The sequence below is a fragment of the Mus musculus genome, chromosome 12, assembly GCF_000001635.26.
Source record: "Mus musculus strain C57BL/6J chromosome 12, GRCm38.p6 C57BL/6J".
Taxonomy (NCBI): domain Eukaryota; kingdom Metazoa; phylum Chordata; class Mammalia; order Rodentia; family Muridae; genus Mus; species Mus musculus.
Genome location: NC_000078.6, coordinates 80,241,468 through 80,260,420, shown reverse-complemented (window position 1 = coordinate 80,260,420; position 18,953 = coordinate 80,241,468). Strand labels below are relative to the sequence as shown.

Sequence of the window (18,953 nt, the reverse complement as noted above, 5' to 3'; positions counted from 1 at the left end):
CCCTTCTCCCCGCCCCCGCCCGCCTCTGCTCCCGCAGCGCGAGTGTTCACTGAGAGCAGTGTGCGTGGAGATTAGGTCCGAGCGCGCGCCCCAGGAAGGCAGTCCGCGAGCTCCAGCCGCCGCCGGCAGCAGCAGCCTCTGCGAACAGAGCCGCGGCGGAAGCGGGCGCAGGGGAGCGAGCCCGGCCCCGCCAGCCCAGCCCAGCCCAGCCCGGCCCAGCCCAGCCCAGCCCAGCCCTGCCGACACCCTCCCCACACCCGGGCAGCAGCCGCCGTCGCCTGGAGAGAAGGTGGAGGAAGAAATCCAGCTCCTAGCACGCACGCACCATCATGGACCATTATGATTCCCAGCAGACCAACGACTACATGCAGCCTGAAGAGGACTGGGATCGGGACCTGCTCCTGGATCCGGCCTGGGAGAAGCAGCAGAGGAAGGTTAGCAGCCACCCCCACCCGCTACAGCCCTGAGCCCTGATCCGCTCTGGCCGCTGCACTCCTGGGCTCCGGGTTGGAAACCAATTCCCGGCGCGCAAGAGCGGAGGCGGGGACATCGCGGCCACTGCGAGGTGGGGTATTGAGTTACAGGCACCGGGCGGGAGAGCGGAGCACCCCTGCCCTGGAGCCCGCGAACAGTTCGCCGCGGCGCGGGGAGGTGGCGCCGCCGGAGGGCAAATCGCCTCAGAGCGGGTGGTCCGGGCCACCCCGGTGCAGCCGAAACTGTCTCCCCGTGGGCAAGGCGCGGGGGCGATGCTCCAGAGGCTGGGGCTGAGACTTAGGCTCCATGGCTGCTTACTCGGGATCGATTTTCTCCTTCCTTCTTTTTCCTGGCGCCTCCATATGGCGTGCGGTGGCAGCACGCTTCCTGGGCCGCCCCTGGGGCTCTGTACCATAGGGGCAAGCTGCCCCGACTACTGCGCCCCGAGCTGGGTCTGCAGACAGTGGGCAGAGCCGGTGTCGGAGGGTTTGGCGACCTCCTCGGGATCTACCTGGAAGTGGACGTTCCGGAGTGCGGCTGGAGCTGAGAATCGGGGGTCGTTCGCGGGCTCCTCAGGGCCTTGTGGGGGCGGGGTCAGGACGGTGAACGGTTTTATTGCTAACTCAGTGAACTGGTGGCTGCAAACCCTCACATCTGTGTTCTGCCCGGTTCTTTTGCTGGCGAAACGCGAGTTTGAGTAGCTTGGCTCTAGTTGGGCTCCTGGTGGAGAGACAGTCTCAGGAGATATTTGGGGTTGTTCTCCGAGGATCCACGGCCCTGTATCCTAGTCGCCATCAGCAAGGTTCGGGATATGCTGCCCCGTCTGAGCTGAGAAATTGGCGATGGGTCCGGAGCGTAATGGCTATAGGCAGGAAGAGGTCAGAAACCTCTCTTGCTTGGGGAGGGGGAGACATTAACCCTGTCACGGCTTCCTGCCTGAGCAGAGAGCGCGTTCCTTAGGCGGCCACGTACCCTGACCCCCCAACACCCAACTCCCGTTCAGTCCCCCCCCCCCCACTTCGTGATCTGGGAATGGGGGGGGGGGTGTACAGGATGGCGCGTCCCTCTGGATAGTGCGGTTAGGGCTGGGCTTGAGGGAGAATGCTCATGTCCAAAAATGGTAACATTCATTCCCTTTTTTAAACTTAAAAGGGGGGGAGTTTAGTGAGCCGGCTGAAGGTTTTTTTTTTCCCCCAGCTAAAGGCATCCTGTATTAGCTCACTCAGGAATCCTAAGCCCTGAAACGGTGCCCTTTTGCTCACTTCATCAGACCAGCAGAGGTAATTTAAAACACACCACAATGGGCTTCCTTAAACAGGCAACCTGGGGCCCTGCCCCTGTCTCTTACTGCAACAGCAACTTAAGAGCGTCTCTTGGCTTTGAACTGACTTCTTTGTAATGTATTAGTAGCTTACAGACACCGCCCTCTTCCTGTCAGCCCCCCCCCCCCTTTTCTGGAAGGACTGAGGGCTGAGGGTCTTTCCCCCTTCTTCACTCTCGAATTTATTTCCTGGGACTGTTGATGGAAGAGAAAACTGAGTGAGAAGTTTGGAGATTTCCAGGGAGGACGAGAGATGCCCTCCTTCCCCTGCTTCTTTCTGTCAAAAAAAAAAAAGTTTCTTAAAGTGACTTTTTTTTTTTTAAAGTGTGCATTGATGTTTTGCCAGCATGTATGTCCCTGTGAGGGTGTCAGATCTTCTGGAACTGGAGTTACAGGCAGTTATGAGTTGCTACGTGGGTACTGAGAATTGAACCTGGGTCCCTGGAAAGCGCAGCTGATGCTCTTAACGGATGAGCCATTTCTCCAGAGTTTTAAAAAAAAATCTTTCTTAAGAAGGGGTTAGGATTAGAATGGTGGAAATCTTAGGCTCTTCTATGGAGAATAGAAGTCCCTTCCAGGAGTCCACCTTTGTGCTGGAAGAGACAGGAGTGATGGAGTTGTTGAAGATACTGAGCCTTGGGCCGATATGCTCACTCAGTATTAAAGAATGAATGGCTGGACAAACATATTCAATAGAGTTGGAGAGAAAATGATAGCCTCCCAGAACACAAACTTGGTAGGAACAGACGCCGGGGGAATTTGGTCATCATCTCCGGGCATATGTAATATATGTAGGCTGATGTTGGCTAATGTGGGCAGCATGGTACCCATTTTATCTTGGAGATCCCAGCAGCCCTGTGAGCTAGACACATGTGAGGATGAGTAGGCCGGTTAAGAGAGAAGTAGCCTGGGCCGAGGGCGGGTGTACAGCGCACTGGAAGCAGCTGGAGGAAGGATAGAGAACTAAGTCTGGCATCCCAAGCCAGTAGGTTTTGGGATAATCAGGGAATCTACATTAGCTTAGGTTAATAGTGGCAGCCTGGCAGAAGGCCCTCTGTTTTTGACTGGAAAACCTGGTTCAAGATTGTGGCCATTGGCCGTTCATTCTCAGTTGCCTTCTGTGAGCATACGTTTCCTCACCTGAGTAGTGCTTAGCAGAATGATAGGACATTTCTTAAGGTGTAAAGCCAGCACCACGTAGGGTTTGCTGTTCTTCCTACCGAGTAGGGTGGGTGTTATATGGGACCACCGCCTATGAGTGAACAGGGCCAGAGGAGGCAGAGGAGAATTGAGGTGACACGGTGCGGTGGGAGCCATGAGAGGCAGAGGACAGCCTGATTTTAGCCCCGGTGCAGCATAGCTGTTTGCGAGACTGTGGGCAAGTCACTTCCTTCTCTCTCCTCTCTCTGTGTGTGGTGTATGTGTGGGTATGCCTATGTGGTGGCTAGAGATTGATGTTTGGTGTCTTCCTGAGTCACTCTCTACATTATTTATTGAGATAGAGTCATTCTATGCCCTGCCCTGGCTGGTCTGGAACTCTGCAACATAGAACAGGCTGGCTTTGAACTCAGAGACACCGTGTGCCTCTGCCTCCAACCTGGCCAACTCTCCATTTTGTTTTTGAAAACTGGGTGTGTGTGGGATGTGTGGGGTGTGTGTGGGGGGTGGGGAGGTCTATCTCATGGAATCTGAAGCTCTTGACTCAGTCTGACTGGCTAACAAACTCCAGGGATTTACCTGTCTCTCTGCCCCGCCTAGTGCCAAGCTTACAGGCCTGTGCCTCTGTACCCAACTTATGTGGGTGCTAGAGATTGAATTTAGATACTTAATACCTGTGCAGAAAGCCCCTTTGTGACTGGGCCATCTCTCCAGCTCTGAGCTTTTCCTAGCTAGAGTTTGGCAAATGCACTGTGAATACTGACTGTGAGCCAGGCTGAGTTCTAGGTGTTAGAAGTGGGACGTTGAGTGAGACAGAGCAGATCTCTCTGTTGTTTCCTTACCTGTGAACCTAATGCGTTTCTGCCCCGCTCCTTCCCCCATTTCTTACCTGCTCCTCTGAAATGGTGTGGTGGGAACGCCTCCTTGGTGACGGTGGATGCAGGTAGAAAAGCCTGAGCAGGGCTGGGGAGATGGCTCAGCGGGTAACAACACTGACTGTTCTTCTGAAGGTCCTGAGTTCAAATCCCAGCAGCCACATGGTGGCTCACAACCATCCGTAATGAGATCTGATGCATCTGAAGTCAGCTACAGTGTACTTATGTATAATAATAAATAAATCTTTGGGCCTGAGCAAGCAGGGTTGACCAGAGCGAGCAGAGGTCCTAAAAATTCAATTCCCAACAACCACATGAAGGCTCACAACCATCTGTACAGCTACAGTGTACTCAAATAATAAAATTAATAAATAAATCTTTGGAAAAAAAAAAAGAAAAGAAAAGCCTGAGCAGGCAGGAGGCATGACTTAAGGAGCCAAAAGCGGGTGGAGTGACTGTGCTATTCCTTGTCCAGAGAATGCTTTGGGGCAGAGTTCTTGGGGCTGGTCCACATACCTCCAAATGCAAAGTAAGGCTACGGCACAGACCTCTGGACCAGAGGAGATACAGCTTGGATCATCTTCCTGACTTTCAGGATCAGGCCTGAAGTCATCTTTCTTTCCTAAGACAGTTCTTTTCATGATGACCAAAGGCGTCTCTCTGTGTGTTCCCTCTCTCGAGATCTTGCCACACCCTTGAGTGTACGAGCCCAGGTGTAAGGCAGGCTAAAGAGAATATTGACTTGGAGTCACATCCTGGATCTATCCTCTTTCACTGTGACCTTGGGCCAGGTCCTTTAAGCTTCTGCTCAAACTCCATTCTTGTAAAAGCCAGCGATGCTTGTTTGTTTGTTTGTTTGTTTGTTTGTTTTTTATGTGCATTGGTGTTTTGCCTGTATGTCTGTGTGAGGGTATCCAATCCCCTGGAACTGGAGATACAGACAATTGTGAGCTGCCATGTGGGTGCTGGGAAGTGAACCTGGGTCCTTTGGGAGAACAGCCAGAGCTAACCACAGAACCATCTTTCCAGCCCCCTAGCTGATGCAGTCTCAACTTGAGATGTAGGATGGTGCTTCTGCTGTTGAATTAATTATATTCTCCTCTTCTCTCTGGTCTTGGAAGTTCTGGGTGACTGTGTATCCCCACAGGTGTCAGCCCTGGGGCCTTTCATAATAAGACACTTAATCAATATTTGCCGAGTATCCACTAGCTGTTGGCAGGTAAATTAAATGTCTGTGAATAGGACTCAAATAGGCTAGGTCTCAGCAAGATAGGCTACCTCATGCACACTGGTTTCTGGGCAACTGGGCAGTCTCATGGGCGCTTACCTACAATTCCCATGAATGGGCTTACCTGGGAAGGATTAGACATCCCAAACCAGGGTGGTACCTGTTGAAAGTGAAATTAGAAAGACTTGGCTCTTCCATCCTCAGACTCCTCATAGTCTGTCCTCTTGACTGCCATGCCTGTGACAGTGCCTTTGGGGCCCAGAACCCAGGCTGCCCTGTTCTTTCCTGAATTTCTGATGCTGAGCACACAGGGACAGGACCACTGAGACTGCTGCTTGGAGCCATAGATTCTGTTTGTTCTAGATAAAGACCCAATCCTAGGCCTGCATTCTGGTTCCAGCCTCTGCAGATGAGTGTGCACTGGGTGTGCTGGGGTTCCAAATGTTGGCTTCCTCATTGACTAGCTGTGCCATCATGGATCTACAAGGTGAATTCTAGGTCAGCTTGGGACCCTGTCTCATAGCCCCCCTCACCGCCCCCCCCCAAAAAAAACCCCACCAAATCAACAAAAACCTAACCAGAAAGAAAGTACTTAAAACTTGTGTCATCATATCATAGTGCAAGAAACACACGGAGAGTAGATGTCCTTTTTTAAAAAATTATTTTATTTATATGAGTACACCATAGCTGTCTTCAGACACACCAGAACAGGGCATCAGATCCTATTACAGTTGGTTGTGAGCCACCATGTGGTTGCAGGGAATTGAACTCAGGACCTCTGGAAGAGCAGTCAGTACTCTCAACCCCTGAGCCATCTCTCCAGCCTGAGAATGTCCTTTAAGGGCCATCTAGCCCAGGAATTTGCCCTGCCCTCACACCTCCCAGCAACTTTCCCTAAGCTTACCTCACCCTAGAACTCAATGGAGCTCCTTCCTCTTCAATCCCTGCTCCACATGGGTAGGCTAGGAGCAGGTGCCCCTTACTGGTTCAGCAATGGACAAAGCCTGAAGAAGGGGGGCAGGGAAGAGTTGGGCTGTCAGGCCACTGATGCCATCAAGTGTCAGCTCAGGCAGGTGTGAGAAGGCCTGGCTTGTGGCCCGACAACCAGAGTTTCCAAGGTGAGGGACATTAGAGGTGGCTTTTCGGGGTGAAGAGGTTGACAGGCTCCCGAAGGGTACTCACAAGGAATCTCTCTTCTCTGAGGATGGCTTTGGGAGTTGCTCTCTAAAAAGACCTGGCACTGGGTACCTGGCTGATGGCCACAGACTGGAAAATGGGCATAAGAGCTTGTCATACAAGATGTACTTTTTATGGGTCTAGAGCTGAGACGGGGCAGCCCCAGCCTGAGATACGACCTGGCCCTGGATGTTCTGCTGTGTGGCTCCTGGAAAGAATTCAGTCCTAATGTCGTTGAATTGTCAAGATGACCTAATGCCATTGAATCATTGAGAGGACTACTGGAACCAGTTACAGGGTGTTAACTGAAAACCCTGGGTGCTCTGTCTTGTGGGTTACGACAACCATAGTTTAGGTGGAGAAACTAGGGGGGTGGTGGGTGGCTGGGGGCTGGGTCTCATGTAGTCCAGGCTGGCCTTGATTATATTTTGCTTACCTGAGAATGGCCTCCTGCCTGTACATCCTAAGTTGCTGGGAGTACCTTCGTGTAACAGCACATACTATGGTGCTGGGAACCGAACTCGGCTTTTCATGCATGGTGGGCAAGCATTCTACCAATTGAGCTATATATCCAGCCCCTGGTCCTTTACTTTCTGAGAGTGATGCCTAAGCCAGGCTGTCCAAGCAGGTCACTAGTTAGGTTCCTGAGGCTCACATCTCTTTAGGTGCTGTTGGGGCCCCGGTAATCCACAGGCTGACATGCAGCCAAGGAGTGCCTGCTCTCCTGGTCTTGCCTTTTCTCCTTTCACATCTCTACAGAAGCAGTCCTGTGAGCTGGGCCCATCTACTCAGCAAGACAGTGTCAGGACTAGGTGTGGGACCCATCCTTTTCTTTAATGGGAGACAGAGAGCCATGTGCATCTGTCTACCTGGCCTATGTAGTTAGTGCCAGACCATCCACACAGTGAGACCCTGTCAAAATAATAATATGCTGGCAGGTTCTACAGCTGCATTGGACAGCGAGGGGGATAAAGAGGCCCTCAGACCTTCTTTCAAGGCCTTCTTTCAAGGCTTCCACTGGACTTTGGTGGGTGGAGCACTGGGAGTTCAGCCTGCAGTAGGTATCCTGAGGGCCCATATGCACGCGTGTCCCTCTCACATTTCCCAGGTGGAGAACTGTCTGACCTTTTCAGGATCTCAAGGTCAGAGCGATCTGAGGCTGGTGGTCCCATCCCCCTCTGTTGTTCGCTCTGCGGTGCTGCTTATAAAATAAATAGTCTGCATGCGTAGGAGCACTAAGCCAAGATAGATGTATACAAATAAAACCCCAGGGGTGGACATGTTCTGGAATTAGACTGTGGTGGTGGTTGCGTGGCCTTGTGAATAGATTCAAAATTACTGGATTGTGCATTGCGGAAAATGGTGACATTGATGTTATGAGAATTATGTCTCGAATGAAAATCCCAAGAAAAGACTAATAATATAAAGAAGAAGCTGACAGCTGCCTGTCATCCCACCTCCCAAATGTGAATACTGTCACAGGAGTTCAGATGGTATCTGCCGGCCTCATAACTTATCCTTACTTTGGTAACAGTGCTCCTGAGCTCCCACCCCCACTCCACCCCACCCCACCCCATTTCTTCTTGCTCGCTGTCTGCTCCTGGGCTGGGATTTGGAACCATGAGCTATGGTAGTAGTAGCGTTCAAGAGTCATCAGGAAGAGAAGCAAGTTGTCTGATTGGCCTCTTGGAAACTGCCTGAGAATTTATGATACATAAACATCAGAACAGGGCTGGGAGGAAAGGTGGTTTTTTCCCTATCTCCCCAAGTCCCCACCTTGTGAGGGAGTCCTGTAGATGTTCAACTATAAACCCTGTTGGACTGTGGTCACTTCTCTTCTCGCCTTCTGCTGTCACCAGGGTCAGCAGGCAAGGGTGGCTTTCCTCTGGGTCCGAGGCAGGAATGGGCAGGGGAGCCAGCCCCACCTCCTTGGGAAGTTGCCTAGCAATAGTGGGTAGGTGACTTAGCCCTCTATAGAGGTGGGAGGAGAATAAAAGGCAGTGAGGATGGGAACTGGGTGTAGATGGGGAGGATGCTGTTCCCCTGGAAACTGCCTGCTTGGTCCTTGGCTACCATGGGCCTCCCATAGGGCTATGACTTGCTGTCTACTGAGATGGATCAGAGTCTTCTCCAGGATTGTGTCCCAAAAGTTCCAGGATGGAGGAACCCTTGCATGCCAGCCTGTCAGTCAGACACCCTTAGTCAGGGGCATTAGCATTCACAGCAGCAGGGGACAGAGATGTAGGGTGGTCACTCTTCTAGGATGACCTGAATTCAGGAACACAGAGTAATGTGCTCCCAGGCCCACAGAGGAAGGGGTGGACATGAAGGCCCAGGTGTTCCATTTTGGTTTGAAATGTTTCATAAGTGAAAGGTACTTAAAAGGGAAATGTAAACACTGTCCACTTTCTGGGGAGGGAAGAGAAGATTCTCGAGGGTGGATTGGCCAGGAGAGCTGTCTGTTTTGCATCAGTCAACCAGCTAGTCTTTATTAACAGTAAGTAAGTAAGAAAGAAAGACCAACAGCTCACAGTGATTAAAGTTAACTGACTGAGATGACCTCAGTCTGCACGCCTCTTCAAGGAAGGCGCTGGTAGTCTGTTTTGCTAGATGGGAAACTGAGACACAGAGAAGTCGCTTGCCCAGGAGCTGACCGGCTAATAAGCTGAGTTATGCACAAAGCCAGGCAGATTAACTTCAGAATTCTGACTTTTAACCATCAGTACAGACACACCCTCTGCTGTGAAGGGGCTTATGATTTCACTGAGACTGGAGTCTTAAATGTGAGTGAACAATGCCTCGGGGTGGTATGTAATCAAGGGCTCGTTTTATGATTCATGGTTTTTCACATTTATACTCTTACATTAACCGTGATGTGATTTCTTGCCACTAATGTCGGTGAGCAAACGTGCGAGGGCTGATCTCCATTTTAGGGTAGAGAAAATGAGACTCAGAAAAGTTAGGGGACTTTAGCCAAGGCCTGGACACAACTTGAAATGTTTAGGGGGAGTTTTAGCCAAAGTCTCTGGAGGGACTCTTAGCCTGACAGATCCTGGATGACACACAGACATTTCTGAAGTTACTTTTCTTAGTTGGAGAGGGAGGGGGGAATGTCAGTAGCCACATTGTGCACCCCCAAGGTGCTCTTAGCCCTGACTCCAGCTTTTGGCGTTCGGCATCCCCTCCCTGCTGCTTCCTCCTTTCACCTGCCCTGCCCTTTGTTTATGGTCACCTGGGGGAACCAGACAGGCTTTGCTCCAGGCAGCAGGGTTATTTTGATTGCAGGTGTCCACACTTTAAGCCTTGAGAGTCATGTTCAGAAAGATGTAAGGGAAGTTGGGGCTTTGGATGGATTTTGCCATTTCAGGGCTGGGAGTTTCTGGACCAGGCTGTCCTGTTGGAGGACAGTGCCATTGAGCATTGTAGGGCTTCAGAGGGTCTAAACCAGAGGCCCCAGCTGTTGGTTCTGGGTGGAAAGGCAGCCAGTCAGGGACTGTGCCTCTTTGCTTACCTTGCTTCTGCTGCCTGGTGGTTGGGGCCTGTGGGGCTGTCTGGAGTAGGGTTGCAGGCCCAGGATTGTGTTGCCAAGCTATAGCTTATAGGGCCCTGAAGACTTATTTATTTTAGTTGGTTTGAGACAGGTTTTTGCTCTGTAGCCCAGGCTGACCTGGAACTCACTGTGTAGCCCACTCTGGCCACCAACACTCAACAGTTCTGCCTTGGTCTCCTGAATGCTAGAATTACAGACCTGTTATAGGTATGAGCTACCGTGCCCCTCTTCTGAAGAAAGATACTTTAGTATAGGCTTAGTCACAAAGATAAAGAGAGAGAAAGGCGCTCAGAAGAAGATAAGGTACACCTGAGAGCATGGGTGTGGGGTTCTCAAAGAGGAGTCTCAAAAAGACAGCCGTCAAATACGGGTATGAGCCCTTCCAGAGAAAGCTGCCCTTTTAAAACGTTCTTTTAAAGTCATCTGCAGAGGTGGAAATGATGGGAGAAAGATGGTGTTGGATTCCATTTTTCAACCCTCTGTAGGTGAAATGCCACAGGGGATAGAACCTGGAGGTGATTGATCTCCCTCAGGCAAATCTCTTCAGGTAGCTTGTCTTCCCTTAGGACAGGAGACCCCCTTCCCTTTTGGATGGAGGGGCTGTGGGAGTCAGGTGCTCTCTTCTCACGCCCCACACAGAGAGGCCAAACAGCTTGTATTTTGGGAATGGAGAAAAAGTGGAACTTTTAATCCCTCTTCGTCCAATGCTAGCCTAGGAAAGGGGACCCTGCCCTGCTCTGCCCCTTTGTGTCTCACTGCCTGCCAGCAGCAGCTCTGTTGTTTCTGGCTGAAGCCTTGAGTCTGGGGGAGTGGTTCCCTTCAAACACCACAGACATCCTCCAGATAATACACGATGGCACCTTCCAGTCCAGTTCCCGATATTTCCGAAGGGCCTTTCTTTCCAGGAACCCAAAAGTGATTTTCCAGACTCAGCTCTGAGAGCTGGGATGAGGGGCCATGTGAATGTGTTTTCCTGGAGGCGGGAACTGGGCCCGGATCCCTGTTTCCTGCCCTCTGGGTTACTGGACTGGAGGTGTCTGTGCACATCGCCCACCCCCTTTTCCCTGGATCACCCCCACCCCCACCCAGCCACCACCTTTAATGTATTGTTCTGTGGTTCTGGGCATGGAATATAGCTAGGACTTTGTGCATACTAGACCAGGGTGACACCTCCACTCTCTTCTTTTTTTTAAAAATGTAAGTTAAGCAACGTGGGGCTGGTGAGATGGCTTAGCAATGAAAGACTCAAGTCTGAAGCCTGAGTTCAGTGCCTGGAACCCATGTGATGGGAGAGAAGAACTAGTTGCTGGAAGTTGTTCTTTGACCTCCACATATTTGCGCAGGTGCATATAATAAGTTAAGGTGTAACAGAGTAACATTTAAAAAAAAAGTTAAATGACAGTAATCTTATAGCCTGATTAATTAAATATATATGTAAGTTTATCTTACTTGTGTTTGTGTGTCGATAAATACTTATTTATTGTTTTTGTGTTTTGTTTTGTTTTGTTTTGTTTTGTTTTGAGACAGGGTTGTTTTTTAGTCCTGGCTGTCCTGGGACTCACTCTATAGACTGGCTGGAACTCAGAAATCCATCTGCCTCTGCCTCCTAAGTGCTGAGGTTAAAGGTGTGCACCAGCACTCCTGGCTTTATACATGTATTTTGAAAATTCAGAACTACACCTTTGATGCGTGTACTTGGGCCTGTCTACTACTGCCCTGCTGAGGCTGCCAAGCTTTGAGTGGTAGGGCCACTTTGGCACCTGGGGGTACCTGACTGGGGAACCTTCCCCTGGGCCTTTCTCCATAGAAGACCCTGGTTGAAGAGCAGGTCTAACTTGGGGTCTACCATCCTGGGCTTATGGCTGTGACTGTTAATGCGTCCTAATCCCACAAAAGCACGAGAGGTCGTTTATAGTGCTGCGGGTTGGACTGGGCACATTCTTGGTGTTTCCCAGATGGGCTTGCATTTAGGGCTCACAGCACTTGAGATGGAACGGCTGGCAGGAAGTAAAGGGCATCTGGGAGTTCTTGGAAAGACCCGAAAGGTTCAGGTGAGCACAGCAGGGGTTTCTAGAGTGTCTGCTTTTGAAGCTAGTTCTTGACTAGCTGACTGTAGAGTTCTATTTTAACACATTCGACTTGAGCTTCAGAACCCAGCTTCTTCAGGACTTCCAGCTTCTCTGGAATCCCAGTGGCTTCCCTGGTGGCATGGACCTGTATCCTGAGTTTCATGTTTTTGTTAATAAGCATATGGTCGTATTAACCCTGTCTGGGCAGCTGGCATGAATCTGTGACCATTTTGAAACAGGAGATAATGGAGAGATGGCTCAGTGGTGTAAGAGCTTTGGCTGTTCTTCCAGAGGACGTGAGTTCAATCCCCAGTACCCACACAGCAGCTCACACTGTCTGTAACTCCAGTTCCAGGGGATCTGACACCTTCACACAGACATATATGGAGGCAAAATACCAATGCACATAAAATATAAATAAAAAAAAAAAAACTGGAGCTAAGCTCATAGCTCCCATCGAAACCCTGCATCCCATGTCCTGTTGAGGCTTGGAGGAGACATTGCCTGAGCTTCATTGTTCCTTGCAGGTGACAGTAAAGCCAGAGCTCAGCTTCCTGCCTCTGTGGTGGGCTCTCTGAGGGAGGATGTAAGTAAGTCAGTCTCAACACTGTCTTTTTTCCTAGGCTTGTTTTTTGGCATCCTGACTCCCATGTGCTGTGGTTACCTGCTCCCATGTCCTACCTGCCATCCTGGGGCTTTGAGGTTAGGGTCTTGAGGACTTATACTCTCTCACTATCTTGTTATTGTCTTCTTGGAGTAGCAACATTTCTCTCTCTCTCTCTCTCTCTCTCTCTCTCTCTCTCTCTCTCTCATCTATCTCTCACCTATTTATCTGTATGTATGTAAGTAAGTATATATGTATGTATGTATCTTGATTTGCTTGAGATAGAATTTCACGTATCTCAGGTTCATTATGTAGCCAAGAATGATCTTGAACTTCTGATTCGTTTTCTCCCATCTCTACGTATTGGAGTTACAGGTGAGTTCCACCAAGCTTGGTTTTCAGTGGTGATGAGGATTGAAACTAGGGTTTCAGAAGCCAGTACTCTGTGAGACAGACATGCCTGTTGGAGGCTCAGATGAACATAAGAGTTTTAGAAAATGGCAGAGGCAGGAGTTGTGTTAAACCCCTGTTGTTCAGTCCCAGTCCCAGTCCCAGTCCCCCAGGACAGCTGGACAGCTAGTGGGATGACAGCATGTAACTCTCCATCCCTGCCCCGTTTCTTTGCTCCCCCCTCCTCTTGTCCTGGCTCTCAGCCACTTAGCTGTTGCCTAGCCCAGTTGGCACCTGGGCTTCCAGGATGGGCTGGTGAGAAACTTGGAAGAGACAGATGTGTTGGCAGACTTGCTAATACTGTCTCAGAGCGTCACTGTGAAACTCTTGGCTCTGAGGACATTTGGAGGATCAGTCACCCGAGGCGGCTTGGGCAGTAGATGGTGTATGCTTGTGGGGTTTCCTGGAGTCCCGTAGCAAGTGTGAGTCTCCAAAGACCTCCCTGACAGACATTGTCTAGCTCCCTGATGACAAGGCACAAAAAAACTTGTGTGTTGTAGCTGTTTCCCAACTCACTGTGTGCCTCTGGCCAAGGTGGCTGGGTAGCAGGAAAGTCCGACAGGAAGGCCTTGTGTGTCAGGGTCTGAGTGACCAGTGCTACTCCAGCTATGAGGTTGTGTCCTGGCTTCAGGACAGAGGTCTAGTTGGCTCCCCAGATTCAGGTGTAGCTTGGAACCCTCCTCCTCATTGGACTGTGTCAGAGTGTTGGATGATCTTAGACTCTGCCGTGCCTCCTGTCACTGTTCCCTTTGTGTTCAGTCTCAAGGGTGCAGTTGATCACCTCCCAGCTTCCTTGAAGACAGCCCAGCTGTGCTTTTCCTCTTAGCCATGTGCACACTCCAGATTTCTTTCCTGAGGGGACTATCCATGCTCGTCCCTCCCCCAACACCCTACCACTTTCTCCCTGGAGGTTGGATATTTGGCTGTGATCCCTGCTTCAGAAAATCTTAGCAAGTTTCTGGTCCTCTTGTGTTTGCTTGGGGGCCCCAAAGGATGTCAAACTAAGGTCTCAGTTTTCCTTCTCCTTCCTTGGGCTGGGCTAATGTTGGTTGCTCTCCCTGAGGTGTGGTTTGCTGTCTTTAGCCTGCTGTCTTTAGCCACCTTAGCTTTGGGGTTTGGTCTTAGTTAGGGATCCTATTGCAGTGAAGAGACACTATGACCATGGTAACTCTTATAAAGAACAACATTTAATTTACACTGACTTACAGTTTCAGAGATTTAGTCATTATTGTCATGACAGGAAACATGGCAGCGGGCAGGCAGGCAGACATGGTGCTGGAAAAGGAGCTAGCAGTTTTAAGTCTTGATCCACAGGCAGCAGGTACCTGTGCCACACGTGGGCATCGCTTGAGCATAGGAGACCTCAAAGCCCATCCCCACAGTGACACACTTCTTCCAGCAAGGCCACACCTACTCCCAACATCTCCCGATAGTGCCACTTCCTATAGGCCAAGCATTCAAACACAGAGTCTGTGGGGAGAGTCCTATTCAAACCACTATAGGTGTGTTACTGGATAGAACCATGGGACCTCCAGCTGGCTAGGACATGGTGTCCAGTAAAGCCTTGTTTCTCTTGCTACCTTCCTGTCGGGGACTTTGGAGAGTGGCATTTGGGACACTGTCCCTTTTGAACTATTAGCTCCAAGAGCCACTTGGCAGAGTCCTGTCCTGTTCTCTTAGCATAGGAACACTGGTGCTATGAAGTGCCAGAGCCTCAGGAGACCCAGGGGGTTTTGTTGGTGCTGGGCCAGTCAGTCATAGCTGAGTGTTGCTTATAACCCATGATGGTTATAATCACCGAATGGTGGTCAGAGCTCCATGCTGGTAGTTAAAATTAAGGTGGTGCTCAGGGTCTTAACTGGATTACCACGTGGGAATCATCGCTAAGGCCTGGACCTTGTCAGTGTTCTGTTCCCCCCACTCCCTTTGTCTGTTTGTTTTGAGACAGGGTCTCAACTGTGTAGCTCTGGCTGCCTGGAACTCTGTATGTGAGCAGGCAGATCTCAAATGCATAGAAATCTGCCTCACTCTGCCTGTCAAGTGCTGGGACTAAAGGTGTGTACCACTCACTGTTCTTGACTTTTTGGTGGTGGGCTTTTCCTTTTAAGGTTTGCTTTTATTTTTATCCGTGTGTCTCTGTGAGTATGTGTGCACTTGTGTTTGGGTTCCTGCGGAGTCTAGAATGGATCATCAGATCCTCTGGAGATGGTGCTATTGATGGTTGTGAGCCACCTAACACTGGGGCTGAGACTTGAACTCAAGTCCTCCATAGAGCAGTAAACGTTCTTAACCACTGAGCCATCTCCTTAACCATGTTGGTCCCTTCTGAAGGGATGCTCAGAGGATTCAAGCTCTTCTTCAGGTGATCTTAAGATGGGCCCCTGGTCTTCCCAGCCTGTGCCTGAAGCTAAGCGTTCTGCAGTCTTACTTGTGGGAACTTTCTATACTCTCAGGTTCCAGGAGTTTCTCCTCACCTGTCCTTCACTTACACAGAAGTCAGTGCTCTATAACTAGGCTCAAAGACTCAGCCTTCTTTGTCTTGACTCAGGAAATGCTTGGCTAGGGTGTGGCCTTGAGTGGGAAACCAGTTCCCTAGGACATCAGAGTGAGACCTTGTTTGGAGTTATCAATGGTACCTTAGCTTCTGTCCCTGAGCCTGGCCTCTCCAGGCATTGATATAGGATGTTCAAAGAAGAGTAGGGACTGTCTCTGCCTGTTGCAAGGTAGGCTGACACAATCAGCCCCTGTGTTGCCTTGGCCACCACCGCCTGTGTGAGGGAGGCTGCTTGCCCTGTGAACTCTGTGGGCACAGTGGGCCCAAGAACCAGGCAAGACATTTTGCGTGGAATCTAAGAAGAATCAGTGTTGCTGGTGGCCTTGCCCCTCACTCATTCATGTTCAGAGCCTGCTCTCACCCTTCTTTCTCCAGCAGCAGTTTGAAGAAAGCAAAATCCTAGGATGCCAAGTCAGAAGGGACCTGGAAGGTTATGTGGATGAAGAATTGAGAGTCCATAGCGGCAGTCTGACTTGGCCAGGGGCGCTCTGCCATGATCTCAGTCTGTGTGAGGCTGGCTTTGTAAAGGAGTCAGAGTACATGGGAAGGAACTGTCTTCTCCCATCCCTGCAAGTGGGCTCAAGAACCTGAGAGCGGACGGGCCCAGTGCTGACACACTGTACTCAGAGGCAGATAAAGCTTTTGGGCTTCTGGCCAGTGGCCGTGGTGGTGATGGCAGTGGTAGTGACAGTCCTGGTGCTTACAGCTAATACTCAACTCCCACATGCCCAGTCCTGTACTGAGTCCGGTTCCTGAACTAACAGTGAATCATTGTAACCAACCACCTTCTAGAGAAGTGGCACTGTGATATTTAATTCCCTCTTAGCAAAAGCATTCTAGGCTTTCTTTGATTGAGTCAGTTGCCTCAGCTCACACAACTCTTTGTGGGAGGCTGAACATGGGAGCTACCTGCTGTCCCGGCTGTCTTCCCTCTGCTGGGGATGAGCGCCTGCCACCAACCCTGCCTGGGATAGGGACGCCTCTCAGAGATGGAGTTGAGTTTCTACTTCCCCAGGTCCCTGTAGATTCTCTTTTGAGTAAATGGCACAGCACATTCCTAAGGAGCAAGGAGGTGGCTCTGCCTGATGTCCCAATGTACCAAGTGGTTGACACAGGGGTAGCCTGGGGTCATATGAAGGCTCATTATCCCTCCACATTTCCTTCTTTGGCTTTCAGCACCAAGGATGGTCTTGGAAGTGAGGTTTTGTTGGGTCAGCTTCCGCAAGGCAGCGCTTCTAGCTCCCAGGAACCTCCTATTGGCCCTGTTGCTGTGGGTGGCCCTGAGTGAAGCCCCTCCCTGGTGTGTCAGTTGGGCAGATCCTGGTGTGTAGGTATTCCATTCCTCCATTCTCTGGAGCTGCTGTGGTCATGGTGACCCTCTGTTGCAGAGTCTATTATGACTCCTGCCAATATACTGTCTTGTTTTTATCCCCATAACAAAGTAGGGGGCACTTGGCTCTCTGGACAGGTGCCAAAATCAACTCTTTGAGAGCTCACCGAGGCTGTCAGAGCAGCCAGCCAGCCACACTAGGTCTCTAAGACTAACACCCCCAGCACCTCACACCCAGAGTGAACATAAAATGGTAGGTGGTGCAGAAACCGCAACACACTGTCTAAGCTGGCCCGCAGCATCCTGGGCCTGTGAGGGTCTCCCTAGGCTGTGTGTGAAGCAGTCACCAGGCGTCTGGGAACGTCTCCATTTGTTGCGTATAGCTGGGCTGGGGGCTGGGCCATTCATTGCAGAAAATCCCAGGCAGGTGAACATAGTGATGTAGAGAGAGCCAGAAGCCAGACTGAGACTGGCCCTCTAATGGCCTTATCTTAGCGATTCCTTCTTTTCAAGTAAAGTTTTCGGTACTCACCGTCATCCAGACTTGTTGAGAGGGGCTATGGGAATCTGATGGGTTGCATGTGTCAGGGTGACTGAGGACCTGATGGTCCTAATAAGATTATGAAGTTGAAAACTTGCTGCTGCTGACGACAAGGATGAAGACGATCTCGTTGCCTCTGCCACCTCCTTTCTTCCCAGTTTTCCTTCTCTTTCGCTTCCTCTTCCGAAGCCCATGCTGGCCTCCGGTGCACTGTGTGGCAGAAGATGACTTTGAATTTCTGATTCTCCAGCCTCCACCAAGTGCTAGGGTCACAGGCATGGAACGTCACACCTGGTTTAAGCAGTGCTGGGGATGAAACCTGAGGCTTTGTGCATGTCAGGCGAGCATACTAGCAGCTGAGCTACAGTGTCAGCTCGTGCTGGGTTCCTCCTCCACCTCTGCATTGCTGCTGTGTTCCACTTGCCTACCACAGTCAGTACAGTGCTCCCGTCTGGGAGCACTAGGCTACAGTATCTAATCTAGGTGCACAGGAGGCCAGACCGCTTAGCTTTGTGTGAGTGTAAGCGCAGGTCTGTTTACATGGTGACAAAAACCTCCCAACGGCGTAGGCTCAGAGGCATCCCCATTGCCGTGTGATGCAGAGCAATAATGGTGATTTTAATAGTAATGTTGGGTGGTGTGGGTGCAAACCCATCTCATAGCGTGTGGCTGGAACAGTGCTCTCTTCTTTTTACAGAAACGTTACCCCAGCAAGTACGTCCCACATAGGAACCTATCCGAGGTCTTGTAACCAACCATTTCACAGCTGGGGAAACTGAGGTTCAGAGACGTATAGTGACCGGGCTGTAGCTGGTAAATGACAGAGCTAGGGTTTGACACTAAGGACCGTGACTCTTGCTCTCTTGCTTTTGTTTGTCTGTTTGTTTGTTTGTTTTTTGAGAGAGGGTCCCATCCCTCAAGCTCGCTCTGGCCTGTGGCTTACTGTGTACACTAGACTTCAATCTTAGAACATTGTGTCTTGGCAGCAAGGATTACACGTATAAGCCACGCCATCTGGCGTAAGAGGCCTCTGTGTGATCTTTGTTTCTCTCCTCAAAGCTGGCATCGCACCTGGGATCTAGTGAGCTCTCAGAAAAGCCGTAAGGACAGAACGGAGGGTTTGGAGCCCTGACCCTTGAGGAAAAGTGGCTTCTTGGAAATGCAACATGGCACCCACTGGGAATGGGAGGCTCCTCAAGGTTCCTCCCCTGGCTCCCTGCAGTCACTGTTGGGGGTGGGGGATGAATTCAAGTTTAGGTGGAGTAGATGGAAGTCCTGTAGGCTCCTTCTCTGCTCCCGAGTTGGAAAGAGAAGCCTCTCTTTTCCTTTTTCATTACATTTGGGACATCAGCATGGCCCACTGTCACAAATGCCACCAGCTAGATCATTCCTGCATGGAGTGAAGATAGCAAATAATTTAGAATTTAAAGAAGGTAACAACATCTCCTTGGAGGCCGATTCTGACTCCTGCCCTTACCCATGATGCCTGTGCATTGCATGCATGATGTAGAACTTACAGGAAATTTACATGTTGGCACAGAAGAAGTCATACGAATTAGCGCCAGAACATGCCTGAAATATGTCACTGTCCTGCTTGTTGTAGTGTGCCGAGATCTGCATGCT

General features: G+C 50.5%; 1 protein-coding gene across 6 annotated transcripts in view; it reads left to right on the top strand.

Annotated features, from left to right (window-relative positions):
* Actn1 (actinin, alpha 1) overlaps positions 1–18,953 on the top strand; it is a 92,879-nt gene continuing 73,926 nt past the window's right edge. For 3 of the 6 annotated variants that reach the window (NM_001346669.2, NM_134156.3, NM_001379075.1), the window contains exon 1: positions 58–434. In NM_001346669.2, coding sequence (NP_001333598.1) covers positions 330–434 — 105 coding nt within the window. In that variant the 5' untranslated portion in view covers positions 58–329. Of the gene's footprint in view, positions 566–1,676; positions 1,755–18,953 lie in introns of those variants that run through there. The other 3 variants (XM_030246514.1, NM_001379076.1, XM_006515389.2) reach the window with 3 other exon arrangements.